The 14,373-nt window shown below is 38.3% G+C and overlaps 1 protein-coding gene and 1 pseudogene across 1 annotated transcript in view; one reads left to right on the forward strand and one right to left on the reverse strand.

Annotated features, from left to right (window-relative positions):
- The window catches only part of Slc2a11 (solute carrier family 2 member 11), a 45,795-nt gene extending 34,184 nt beyond the window's left edge, over positions 1-11,611 (forward strand). The window contains exon 12 of the mRNA XM_078038868.1: positions 11,378-11,611. Coding sequence (XP_077894994.1) covers positions 11,378-11,467 — 90 coding nt within the window. The 3' untranslated portion in view covers positions 11,468-11,611. The remainder of the gene's footprint in view (positions 1-11,377) is intronic.
- Positions 1,718-2,675, reverse strand: LOC101968067 (cysteine and histidine-rich domain-containing protein 1 pseudogene; annotated as a pseudogene).
- Positions 11,612-14,373: the final 2,762 nt, after the last annotated feature.

The raw sequence follows: 14,373 nt of genomic DNA on the forward strand, positions 1-14,373 counted from the left end.
GATTTCATGTCTCTAAAGAACACAGGTTTCTAATTCCAGAAAGATAGTTGTCAAAACTTTAAATACTTCTCTAACAATTACATTCTCTATCTGGATCAAACTTTTACTGCCCAACATTTCTTGCCATTTTTCTTATTGTCAACAAAGCCTAGGTGCTGGACTTTGTGAACTGTGACACAGCTAGACCTTTAAGTAATTATTATAACTAATATATCTAATAGTTATTTGCTAAGAGTAATAGAATGATATACATATACCCCTTATAAACTAAAATAGTACTTCTGCACACTTTTCTGTGCAAGAGTTTTATTAACCCAAAATACACTCAAGGAAAACCTTTTGACTTTCATTTCTAATCTATATAGGCCTATAATAACCAAATTTATTGAGTTATGACAGAACTGCATAACATTTCTTAAAATTTCCTTCTTGAGCTCTGTGAAACCTCAAAAAGCAATCTACTCACTAATGGTCTGTTAGACATAAATAATCAAATCATGTATTATGTATATTTAATACCAATAAAATATAATATATAATCAACATTGTATAATTAAAATTGTCAAGCTCTACTTGAAAGCCTTAAAAAATGACTCTGGAAGAATTAAGCTATTCTATTTAACACGTAATAGATAGTTGGCATAAAGCAAAGTTTATGTATTTAGTTTTCTCATATTCTATTGTATTTCCATAAACCATTAAGATATAACTTTAGGTATTTTTCCATCAGTAAGTAAAGATATAGATGATTTCTTTTTATAGGTAACTGAAGGTTTTAAGAGGGTTTAGACTGAAAATCAGGTACCATTTAGTCATAACATGATACAAAGACCTTTAATCAGGAAAAAGATTTTTAGCATTATTGCTTAAGTCTTATAAACATGTTGAATTTTAACCAAATTGATACCTCTCCAGTCTTGTTTCCTTTACTATTAAGTCATATTTTTTGGCAAATATATAGGTAATGATGTAATTTTAAAATTAAATTAACTGTGAATAAATTCTAATTTGTTGATCAGTGCATATATTTTGCCCCCACTTTACCTAGTATATTCCTCCTGGAAAAAGTGACTGTCCCACATGAAAACAAAACAAAACAACAACAACAACAACACACACACACACACACACACACACACAAACAAACAAAAAAAAACCGCAGAGCTTTATTTCTTCCTTGAAGATTTTCAGGTATTATAGGAGCAAAAAAGTCCATTAAAAAAAAAAAGGGTTATGAGGAAAAGACTAACAGTAAACTAAGACGAATGGGGGGAGAGAAAGGGAGAGAGAAGGGAAAACATATGGAAATGGTAGGAAACCTTCAGTGATACACAAAATTATAAGAGGTTATGAGGGGCAAGGGGGAGGGGGAAAAAGGGGGAGAGAATTGAACAACAGCAGAGGAGGTAGAGAGGGGAGAGGGAAGATGGGAGGGGAGGGGAGGGGAGGGGGGATAGTAGGGGATAGGAAAGGTAGCAGAATACAACAGTCACTAATATGCCATTATGTAAAAATGTATGGAACAGAAGTGAGTCTGCATTATGTATTTGGGGAGTTCAAAACCCAGTTGAGTCAAATGTATGAAAGATGATATATCATGAGCTCTGTAATGTTTTGAACAATCAATAAAAAAAAATGGGAAAAAAAGGGTTAAAAATTTAACATTTTCATCTTGCTTTACTAATTATTGGATAACAGAAATATAAAAAAAGTCCCTTATTATTTCTTTGTTTAACATAATAATAATACACTAAGAAATACAGTAATTACATCGAGCTATTTTCTGGCTTCTTCAAGTAAGGGACACAACTATGGTTCTACCAATGAGGAGATATGAATAATCAGTCTATGGAACACAAAAAGATAAATTGACTTTTGGCTTTTAAAAACAAAAACCTAATGTGACCCTGAAATGCCTGATTCAGCAACAAAAAGTTACAGCTGCAAGCAACCACTTCACTACACAGAATTCTGAAAGAGGCAACAGCCCTCCCTCAACCTCAATCTGTGATATCTTCTTTTTATTCTGTTTTTTTTCCTGCTTTTTGGTTGTAGACAGTTCAAGGCTTGCCAACTGCTTAGGTTCAGCTTTTCTCATCTCAATCTCAATCTCAAGCTTTTCTGATTTCAATCTTCATTGCAGTCATAGTTACATAGCTCTGTTTTACATCAGTCACACCCTATACTTTGACATTTTGATGAAATTCTTTCTCTCCTTCAAATACAATGTGTACATTTAACGATGTACTATGAGCTTCTACTCCACTAAGTTCTGGAAGTGAATTTTTATCTAGTCCACATGTGTTTCCCTGTTTTACATATAGCCTTCTTAGACTAAGACTGCTTTAAAATCAGAGGTGTTCCTTCTATAACTGCTCCAATGTTTCATCCCCTCATGGAAAATATACAGAATGATATACACAGACTTCTTCTAGACTCTGTAGACCTGATATGTCTTTGGACACCCTCCATTTTTACATGAGATCCCAATCTTAATTTCATCACTGTCATCTTCTTTCTTATCTTCTTTCATTCCCAGACCATAATTTAAGTTTATCAAGTGCTTGTTTTAGGGATTTTTTAAGTTTATCAAGTGCTTGTTTTGCAGATTTTTTAATGACATATTTATCAAGTGCTTGTTTTGCAGATTTTTTAAATGACATATTTTAAACCAAATATGTCATTGGTTCACTGAGCTTGGCCTTTTTATCACTTGTATTGGTTTAGGGGCTTGAATTATGGGCTCCTGAAATTTGAGTTTCAATTCAGATAGTTCTTTCTTTTCAGTAGTCTTGACTTCAGGCTTGACTGGCTCAGGTGGCTTCTTGCTATTATGTCTACCTTTTGTACAGCCCACGATGCTTAAGAAATCAGAAAAATCAGTTGTTCTTTTACAGCAAGTCCAACCCTTTAATGCATCATTAAAGACTGGAACACCTGGGTGATATGTGCAAGCATCACCCGAATTTTTTTCGGGGTCAAAGCGCTGGCCACAGCCCCTATTGTAACACAGCACGGCCCTCTTCTCCTCCCACCATTTCAGGCAAGGACCAAACACTAGGAACCGCCAGACAGTGCGACTAACTCTGCTGTAGCAAGCACTGACCTGTTGCTTAGGGTGGCTGCAGGCTTCCTGAAACCACCAGTTCCCGGGTTGTCTTTTTTTTTGTTGTTTTATGTATTTAATTATTATTATTATTATTTGGTTTTTTAACTCATCTGCATTTATTACTCTTTAAAGAAGAATGTTGACTTGGATACTAATATTTCCATTCAAGCCTTATTGAGTTACTTTTTGAATAGCTTTGTAACACACCTGTTGAACCACGATGCAAAGAAAAGACCACTGGTCTTTTAAATCAATGAAAGCAAGCTTGTATCGTGTACACAAGAAAAGCTGGCCACCAGCGATGGTCTCTCCCAAAACCGGGCTAGAGATTAGCCCAGCTCTCAGAGAAGGTTTATATAGCACAAAAAATTACAAAGGGGGGTGTCTTGGGAACTTACAGCTAACAGGGTTTTGGCAATCATAACACCAGGGCAGAGAGCAGATTAATGATCCACATGCCATGATATTTCAAGGTAGGGAGTAAATTCAGATCCCAACATCAGAATTTATGAGGTGCTGCTGAGGTTTCAGAGAGGGTTGTCATCTGGTCAAGTAGACCCAGGCATGGGTGAGTTCAGAGCATGGGGAGGAATTCCAAACAAGTTTAGAAATCTCAGTAATTTATAGTAAAACAGAAATGAACTTTTCATGACATTGTGATGAGATGGCACCCAATTTTAAAATAGAATTAGGCTGGGTTCATCAACACCTAAGGGAGGATTAAGCTCTGTTTCTCTAAATACTCAAGCCATTTTAACAAATATTTTTCTTTTAAACATCAAGGTCTATCTTGGAACACTTCAGGGAAAAAAGATTGGGTCTGGTCTGATAAGGGATACAACTTGGTAGCAAACACTTTATTTTTATTTTTTTTAAGTCATATCTTTATTTTAAATTTTGTGTTTTAGAAAATTCTAACATATATAAATGTAGAGGGACAAGAAAAATAAATTTTCTTTTTTTTTTCCATGAAAGATTTTTTTTTAATGTTTATTTTTTAGTTTTAGGTGGACCCAGTATCTTTATTTTACTTTTATGTGGTGCTGAGGATCAAACCCAGTGCCTCGTGCATGCTAGGCGATTGCTCTACCAATGAACCACGACCCCAGCCCCCATGAAAGATTTTTGAGGAGATGAGGAGGGGTGGAATCTTTCAGAGTGCAAAGTGATTTTAAAATATAAAAAATTTCTTTGGATTGAGGTCCTTAGAAGTTTGTACTGACTTGCACTCCTGAACTATAAAACATGAATATATGAGCTAAGGAATAGTTTTTCTTGGTAAATAAGCAATTAACAAATACTGTACAACAAACAAAGAAATGAAAGACCTTATAACCAAATAAGGCCACATTCTGAGATACTGGGATTTTAGGATATCACCATATGAATTTTGTTGACAAGAAAGGGTACAACTGAACCTATAACAGATACTAAAAAACTAGCGTCCGAATTACTATTCTTGCGGCATAACTGAATAAATGCATTCATGCTCTAAAAAACTACACTTGAATCCAGCATCCAAGTTAGTGTCCAGGCTTCAGGTTCAATGATCTTCCTGCAGGGAATTTTATATTGAAAAAATTAATCAGGTTAAAACAGCACTCAAAGAGTGAGACAGATAGATCCATGAGAATGCTTTGGACTGCAAAAAAAGATACCCTCAATTTAGATAGAGTTAAGTAATAGGATATTTATGATTTCACCTGACCAGAAACCCTGAGGTAGGGAAGCTTTAAAACTATTTAATTCAACATATAAAGGACCCTTTTTTCCCCCATTGTTTCCCTCTCCTTAATAAAAACTCCCCTTACGATCATTTCTCTCCTTGTTTTTTTCCCCCATTCCCCTCACAACCTCTTATATGTAATTTTATATAACATTGAGGGTCTCCTTCCATTTCCATGCAATTTCCCTTTTCTCTCCCTTTCCCTCCCACCTCATGTCTCTGTTTAATGTTAATCTTTTCCTCCTGCTCTTCCTCCCTGCTCTGTTCTTAGTTGCTCTCATTATATCAAAGAAGACATTTGGCATTTGTTTTTTAGGGATTGGCTAGCTTCACTTAGCATAATCTGCTCTAGTGCCATCCATTTCCCTGCAAATTCCATGATTTGTCATTTTTTAGTGCTGCATAATACTCCATTGTGTATAAATGCCACATTTTTTTTTTTATCCATTCATCTATTGAAGGGCATCTGGGTTGGTTCCACAGTCTAGCTATTGTGAATTGTGCCGCTATGAACATTGATGTGGCAGTATCCCTGTAGTGCACTCTTTTAAGGTCTTCAGGGAATAGTCCAAGAAGGGGAATAGCTGGGTCAAGTGGTGGTTCCATTCCCAGCTTTCCCAGGAATCTCCATACTGCTTTCCAAATTGGCCCACCAATTTGCAGTCCCACCAGCAATGTACAAGTGTACCCTTTTCCCCACATCCTTGCCAGCACTTGTTGTTGTTTGACTTCAGAATGGCTGCCAATCTTACTGGAGTGAGATGGTATCTTAGGGTGGTTTTGATTTGCATTTCTCTGACTGCTAGAGATGGTGAGCATTTTTTCATGTACTTGTTGATTTATTGTATGTCCTCCTCTGAGAAGTATCTGTTCAGGTCCTTGGCCCATTTGTTGATTGGGTTATTTGTTTTCTTATTGTTTAATTTTTTGAGTTCTTTGTATACTCTGGATATTAGGGCTCTATCTGAAGTGTGAGGAGTAAAAATTTGTTCCCATGATGTAGGCTCCCTGTTTACCTCTATTATTGTTTCTCTTGCTAAGAAAAAACTTTTTAGTTTAAGTAAGTCCCATTTGTTGATTCTTGTTATTAACTCTTATGCTATGGGTGTCCTATTAAGGAATTTGGAGCCCGACCCCACAATATGTAGATCGGAGCCAACCTTTTCTTTTATCAGACGCATAGTCTCTGATTTGATATCAAGGTCCTTGATCCATTTTGAGTTAACTTTTGTGCGTGGTGAGAGAAGGGGATTCAGTTTCATTTTGTTGCATATGGATTTCCAGTTTTCCCAGCACTATTTGTTGAAGATGCTATCCTTCCTCCATTGCATGCTTTTAGCTCCTTTATCGAATATAAGATAGTTGTAATTTTGTGGATTGGTTTCTGTGTCCTCTATTCTATACCATTGGTCCACCCGCCAGTTTTGGTACCAGTACCATGCTGTTTTTGTTACTATTGCTCTGTAGTACAGTTTGAAATCTGGTATTGCTACACCTTCTGATTCACACTTCCTGCTTAGAATTGCTTTTGCTATTCTGGGTCTTTTATTTTTCCATATGAATTTCATGATTGCTTTCTCTATTTCTATAAGAAATGCCGTTGGGATTTTGATTCGCATTGCATTGAACCTATAGAGAACTTTTGGTAATATCGCCATTTTGATGATGTTACTTCTGCCTATCCATGAACAGGGTATATTTTTCCATCTTCTAAGATCATCTTTTATTCCTCTCTTTAGGGTTCTGTAGTTTTCATTGTATAAATCTTTCACCTCTTTTGTTGATTCCCAAGTATTTTATTTTTTTTTGAGGATATTGTGAATGGGGTGGTTTTCCTCATTTCCAGTTCAGAAGATTTGTCGCTGATATACAGAAATGCCTTTGATTTATGCATGTTGATTTTATATCCTGCCACTTTGCTGAATTCATTTATTAGCTCCAGTAGTTTCTTTGTAGACCCTTTTGTGTCTTCTAGGTATAGGATCATATCGTCCGCAAATAGTAATAATTTAAGTTCTTCTTTTCCTATCTTAATGTCTTTAATTTCTTTCATCTGTCTAATTGCTCTGGCCAGTGTTTCCAGAACTATATTGAATAGAAGTGGTGAGAGAGGGCATCCCTGTCTTGTTCCAGATTTTAGAGGGAATGCCTTCAGTTTTTCTCCATTTAGAATGATGCTAGCCTGAGGCTTAGTATATATAGCTTTTATAATGTTGAGGTAAGTTCCTATTATCCCTAGTTTTTCTAATGTTTTGAACATAAAGGGATGCTGTACTTTGTCAAATGCTTTTTCTGCGTCTATCGAGATGATCATATAGTTCTTATCTTTAAGTCTATTGATGTGGTGAATAACGTTTATTGATTTCTGTATATTGAACCAGCCTTGCATCCCAGGGATGAATCCTACTTGATCATGATGCACGATCTTTTTGATATGTTTTTGTATATGATTTGCCAGAATTTTATTGAGGATTTTTGCATCTAAATTCATTAGGGATATTGGTCTGTAGTTTTCTTTCTTTGAGGTGTCTTTATCTGGTTTGGGGATCAGGGTGATATTGGCCTCATAGAATGAATTTGGAAGTTCTCCCTCTTTTTCTATCTCCTGAAATAGATTGTGGGGTATTGGTATTAGTTCTTCTTTAAAGTTCTTGTAAAACTCTGCTGTATATCCATCCGGTCCTGGGCTTTTCTTGGTTGGTAGTCTTTTGATGGCTTCTTCTATTTTCTCACTTGATCTTCGTCTGTTTAGGTTGTTTATATCTTCCTGACTCAATCTGGGTAGTTCATATGTCTTAAGGAATTTATCGATGCCTTCACTATCTTCTATTTTATTAGAGTATAGGGTTTCAAAATAATTTCTAATTATCTTCTGTTTTTCCAAATTGTCTGTTGTGATGTTGCCTTTTTCATCCCGTAAGCTAGTAATTTGGGTTCTCTCTCTTCTTCTCTTTGTTAGTGTGGCTAGTGGTCTATCAATCTTATATTTTTTCAAAGAACCAACTTTTAGTTTTGTCAATTTTTTTGATTGTTTCTTTTGTTTCGATTTCATTGATTTCAGCTCTAATTTTAATTATTTCTTGCCTTCTACTGTATTTGCTGCTGATTTGTTCTTTTTCTAAGGCTTCGAGGTGTAGTGTGAGGTCATTTATTTGTTGGCTTTTCCTCCTTTTAAGGAATGAACTCCATGACATGAATTTTCCTCTTAGTACTGCTTTCATAGTGTCCCAGAGATTTCAATATGTTGTGTCTGAGTTTTTGTTTACCTCTAAGAATTTTTTAATTTCCTCTTTGATGTCTTCTATAACCCTGTGTTCATTCAGGAGCATATTGTTTAATCTCCATGTGATGTAGGATTTTTCCTTTCTCATTTTATTATTGATTTCCAATTTCATTCCATTATGATCAGATAAAATGCATGGCAGTATCTCAACTCCTTTGTAATTGCTAAGATTTGCCCTGTGACATAATATATGGTCTATTTTTGAGAAGGATCCATGTGCTGCTGAGAAGAAAGTGTATCCGCTTGATGTTGGGTGGTATACTCTGTATATATCAATTAAGTCTAAATTATTAATTGTATTGTTGAGCTCTATGGTTTCTTTATTCAACTTTTGTTTGGAAGATCTATCCAGTGGTGAGAGAGGTGTGTTAAAATCTCCCATGATTATTGTGTTGTGGTCTATTAGACTCTTGAACTTGAGAAGAGTTTGTTTGATGAATGTAGCTGCACCATTGTTTGGGGCATATATATTAATGATCGTCAAGTCTTGTTGGTGTATGGTTCCCTTGAGCAGTATGTAATGTCCTTGTTTTCCCCTTTTGATTAACTTTGGCTTGAAGTCTATTTTATTTTATACAAGTATGGACACCCCTGCTTGCTTCCAGGGTCCGTATGAGTGATATGGGAAATTTTCCTATCAGATGAGTCTCCTGTAGGCAGCATATTGTTGGATCTTTTTTTTTTAATCCATTCTACTAGCCTATGTCTTTTGATTGGTGCATTTAAGCCATTAACATTTAGGGTGACTATTGAGATATGGTTTGTATTTCCAGCCATATTTGGTTATGTTTGTTACTTAAGATGATTTTTTTCCTCTATGCTTAGTTTTTCCTTTCCTGTACTACCTCCTGCTGTTGGTTTTCATTGTTATTTTTCATATCCTCTTCCTGTAATGTTTTTGCTAAGGATGTTTTGAAGAGCTGGTTTTCTAGCTGCAAATTCTTTTAACTTTTGTTTGTCGTGGAAGATTTTTATTTCATCTTCAATCCTGAAGTTTAATTTCGTTGGGTACATGATTCTTGGTTGGAACCCTTTTTCTTTCAGCGTTTGAAATATGTTGTTCCAGAATCTTCTAGCTTTCAGAGTCTGTGTTGAAAGATCAGCAGTTATCCTGATCGGTTTACCCCTAAATGTAATCTGCTTCCTCTCTCTTGTGGCTTTTAAGATTCTCTCCTTATTCTGTATGTTGGGCATCTTCATTATTATGTGTCTTGGTGTGGATCTCTTATGATTTTGTACATTCAGTGTCCTGTAGGCTTCTAGTATTTGGATTTCTTTTTCATTCTTTAAGTCTGGGAAATTTTCTAGTATTATTTCATTAAATAGATTGCACATTCCCTTGGTTTGGACCTCTATACCCTCTTGTATCCCAATAACTCTTAGGTTTGGTTTCTTGATGTTATCCCATAATTCTTGGATGTTCTGCTCATGATTTCTTAACATTCTCGTTGAGCTGTCTATATTCTTTTCAAGTTGAAAAACTTTGTCTTCGTTGTCTGAAGTTCTATCTTCTAAGTGTTCTATTCTGCTGGTAATACTCTCATTTGAGTTTTTAATTTGGTTTATTGTTTCCTGCATTTCCAGGATTTCTGTTTGTTTGTTTTTTATATCCTCTATCTCCCTATAGAGTTGATCTTTTGCTTCTTTGGATTTGTTTATGTAATTCATTGTCAAAGTGATTTTTCATTGTCTGAATTTGCTGTATAATGTCTTCCTTGAGACTCCAGATCATCTGAAGCATGTAAATCCTGAACTCTTTGTCTGAAATTCCATCAGCTGCAGATATTACCTCATCTAATGTTGAATTGACCTGTATTGTTTGTGGTTCTTTTTTTCCTTGTCTTTTCATACTGCTCATGATTCTTTCTAGCTTTGTGAAACTGTTGTGCTAATGTTTTTCCCCTTATATATTTGTATTGTTCTTGTATAGCTCCAAAATCCCTCTTTTGCGGAGAAAGACAATGTTAACAGTTCCCAATATCAACAGTCCATTATCTAAGCACAAGTTTTCATTATTAATACATTTATAGTTAGATTCTAAGACTATAGATATTGGTTTTAATTATTACTTAAGAATATATTCATTAGTTTCATAAAAGGCATACCATATCTGGTGGCATATAGAAAACTTAATTTCAGACGAAGGATGTTATACTTAGAGGGAAAGGAGTGAGGGTATGAGGTTAAACTAACTTAGCACCTTTGGAGAACTCTAACCAATAGACTGATAATTTATGGAAGAATATATAGACTCAACCTCCTATCTGAATTTAGATAGTTACCCTATGTATAGATAGCAAAGGTTAGGAGATTGAAAGTGGGATAGAGAGAATACGAATGAAAAAAAAAGAAAAAAAATAACAAGGAAGAAAAGAGAAATAAGAGAAGGAAAAGGAAAGTAGATAGAAATAAAGAAAAAAATGGGGGGAAGGTGGGGTATATGCAATTCCTCTATATTATATTACTTTGGTAATTCAGTTGTTCATGCACAGTTCTTGGTTTCACATATGCTGAAGTTGTGGAAGAGAGAGAAGAAAAGAGAGAGAGAAAAGTCTCTCAGAACACCGTTTTCCTTGCTTCCAGTAGGTGGCATTGTCTATTCCTAGCTTGAGGGTGGTGAGTATAGACAGTGTGAAAGGAAATGAGCTTCCACCTGTATCTTCCCTGCTGTAGTCTCTGGGGTAGAAACCAGGTGCCTGTACAGTTGTTGTTTTGCGTTGATAGCTACAACCCCCAAAAGCTTGTGGGAAATATTTTGAGTTATCGCAGCTAAGGGTGGGGGAGTTGGAAACCGGGTACCCGGATCAGCAGAACCGTGCTGGTAGCCACACCCCTTTTGATGGGTTTTAAGGGTTGACGGGCTTCCTCCGGGTTAGCACTCGGGGGCGGGGCGGGACTTCCTCCTCCAGTCTCGATACCAAACACTTTAGACCTCAGAGTTAACGATAGGTTACATGTCTTAGAACAACATCTCAACCTGTTAAACTAAACCAATGTGAAACTAGAAAAACCATCACTAGCTCTGCTATAGTGCCTAAAGTATCACAGTATCACTTAAAAGTTCAGAGAAATCTTATCTTCCCTTTAAGTAGATATCGTTACAGATTTTAATAAATGTTAACAAAAACAAAGAACAACAAAAAAAAAACCTTTGAAAACATATCAGGAATGAAGGTAAAGTGGGGGACACACGTATGAGTGGTTCTTCAGAAGCTTAGTCTACTTCTTCCATGCATGATGTGTTGTCGTCTCCTTCCAGGGGTGGCATCTCTTCGGTTACAGCAGCCTGGTGTCATCGGCAGTGGGACCATCCTCATCAATACCTAGACCAAGTTTGATCATCCTGTAGCTCCTGACCCAAACTGCAGGCATGCTCTTATACATTTTGGCTGGCAGTGCTTTGTCAGATATATGTGTTGCAAATATTTTTTGTAGTCATTGCTTGCCTTGTAATTTTCTTAATAGTATCTCAAAGCAGAAGATTTTATTTTGATTTCTTCAGTGTATCAATTTTATTTTTTTACCATTCATGCTTTTTGAGTCCAAAGACATCTTTGCCTATCCCAATATTGCAAAAACTTCCTTTTAAATGTCTGCTAGGCTTAAATTTTACATTTATTGATGATCAATTTCAAGTTAATTTTGGTGTGTGGTGTAAGGTAAGTGTTGAAGTTCTTTTTAAATGAATCACCAGTAGTATCAGCACTGCTTGTTGAAAAAGATCATCTGTGCTCCATTGAATTACTTTGGTACCTAAGTTAAGAAATCATCTGGCTACTGTTACATAGTGAGGAATTTTATTGGCATTGGCAGGAAACAGTGGCCTTTAAGCAGAATTGATAGGTCTGTGGTTTTTTGGGGGGAAAGAGACATCTCTGGATCAAGGGGAGTTAGAAGCAATTTCCAGAAGGTGAGCCTGAGCTGGCTGCCAACTCACAGGCTCAGCAAGGGGCTGTTTTAAGGCTACAGCCATTTAGAGGCAGCCGTGATAAAGGATGGAAATAGAGATCCCATGTGTCTGGTCACTGTGAAATCTTCTGAAAGGTGACAATCTTCCCAGGAGCTCCTATGTGGTCACCCTGCTTCTCTCTCTTGGTCTGCCTATTTCTGCCCCTGCTGACTTACCTCCCCAGCTTAGCCTCAGGCATCAAAAAGGCTGCCCTGGATGCTGCAACTGCAGGCCTCCAGTGAGGATTCATGAGAAAGAATCTGTTGACAAGCACCCCCTAATATCCCATGGTGCACAGGCAGTGAGCATAGCAGATGATGAGTGGCACCCAGGACTAGGCCCACGTTGGTCATACTTTGGTGTCCTGATCCCAAGCCTAGACCTAGACCTCTGAGCATGTCATGCTCACCATCTACCCAGCCAGAATTGGTACTGGCTTCTCTCTTGGGCATTCCAAGTCCTTATTTCCTGGAGAAACTCTCAGTCGGGGAGAGGACACAGGGATTCAGGACAGGACCCTGCAGATAGGAGGGGCAGTGCTAAGAGGAGGACAAGAAGCTGGTTAGACATAGTAGGGGAAAAGAAAGGGGGGTCTGGCCTGGCAGCCGACCTGTCTCTGCTGTGCCTGTGTATCCAGCTATGAGCAGGAACATCTAGTCCTTGTATCTGGAAGGTGCCTCCAAAGCACTCCCAGGAGAGTGGCCATGCTCCCAGCTTCAGTCTACCTGCCCAGATTCCAGATCTAGAGTGGCCTCTCCCCACTCCAGGGCACTTGGTCAGCCCCACTCCTGACCCAAATCGTTCCTTCCCCTGCTTGCTTGTCCTTCCCTGCTTGGGAGTCTCAGTTTCCCAGGACGTGAGCCCAGGGCCAGGGGCCCAGTCTCTCCCCTACAAGGGACAGGGTTCTGTGGTCATCTGGGTGCCAGGTTCTGGGTGGTACTCATGAGGGTCTAGGGTTGTATAGTTTCCAAATGGTATACACTTGTTCTCATTCTCTCCCCCTTCAAACTGTCTGAATCCTGAGGCCTCCCCAGTCCCTACCCTCAGAAAGAAGGTCCCCAGGATTTTGAGAGCGGTGGTGACCTACACCTTAAAAAAAGTCCAGTAGTCTCACAACAAAATGTTTAGAGTGAATATCTATGGTTTTCAATGTATCAGGGCTGTGCTGAGTACTTTACACATGTTGGCTTCTTTAATTCTAACAGGAAATCTATGAAATTAGTACTTTTACCATTTCTGTTGTATAAACAAGAGACTAAGCTAGTAAAGGCCAGTGGCTTATCCAAAATCATGCAGCTAAGTAGGAGGGCCAGGATTAAACCTAGGTGACCTTGGACAAGCTTGACCTTGTCCGTTGAATGTTGATCACCCTGCACACTGCCTCCAGGGACAGGCAGATGCCTGAATTCAACATCAAAATGGTTCTGAGATTCAGAGTACTGACAGGCATTGTAGCCTGCAGTCTTTTTGGTCCCCATTTCCTTTTGGGAGGCCCAGAAGCCACCAAAGGAGTCCAAGGCAACACTTTGGATTAATGGTGGAGCTGGGGGTATGTGCCAGTACTTTCTAAGGTTGGACCAGGGTGGGCTAGGGTAGTAGGTTTCCTCACAAGCTGAAGGACATGGAGACCAAATGCCAGAAAGCAGTTGTCAAGCCCTAAGGATGATGCTTTCTCCACTCTTGGGCTTTGTTCTATAGGCAGCACAGAATTATTAAAGGTAAGAGATAACCAGACACCAGAAACAAGGGTGCTGAGGGGGAAGTCCAAGTGCCCATCCTGGTGGCCTCAGCAGGGGGCCACATTGCAGGGACAGATGTCAACTTCTCACCTACTCAGCATCATAGTCTCATATGCACACTCACAGACACACAGGCTGTCTTTGGAGGAGACCATGAAAATGGCCTCTTGAGAGGCCTGGGTGTGAGGAAGCTGAGAGATGGTGGTTGTCTCCAGTTGGAGGTACTGGGGAGGCCTCATGAATACCACAAGTGCTGTTGAGATGGAAAGGCCTTGTGCACACAGAGGGAAGGTGCTGGAAGGAAGCCCATAACTCATTGGCCTCCACAGAGGACTCTGGGGCAGGAGATGTGGTGGGTAGGAGCATTTCAGTAGAAGCCTGAAGGCCAGGTTGAAGAATTTATTCTGTAAGGATGGGGAGCCAAACCTCCACCCATCTCTTCCACACCAGTCCAATGACCACTGTCCCAACTCCGAGGGGCTCTCCCTGACCCCAAAGTTTATGCCAACACCTCTCCACATTCCAGGAGGTAAGGATTTCTGAGAAGTAGCCCAGGACACACCACCT

The sequence above is a fragment of the Ictidomys tridecemlineatus genome, chromosome 2 (genome assembly GCF_052094955.1).
Source record: "Ictidomys tridecemlineatus isolate mIctTri1 chromosome 2, mIctTri1.hap1, whole genome shotgun sequence".
Classification (NCBI taxonomy): domain Eukaryota; kingdom Metazoa; phylum Chordata; class Mammalia; order Rodentia; family Sciuridae; genus Ictidomys; species Ictidomys tridecemlineatus.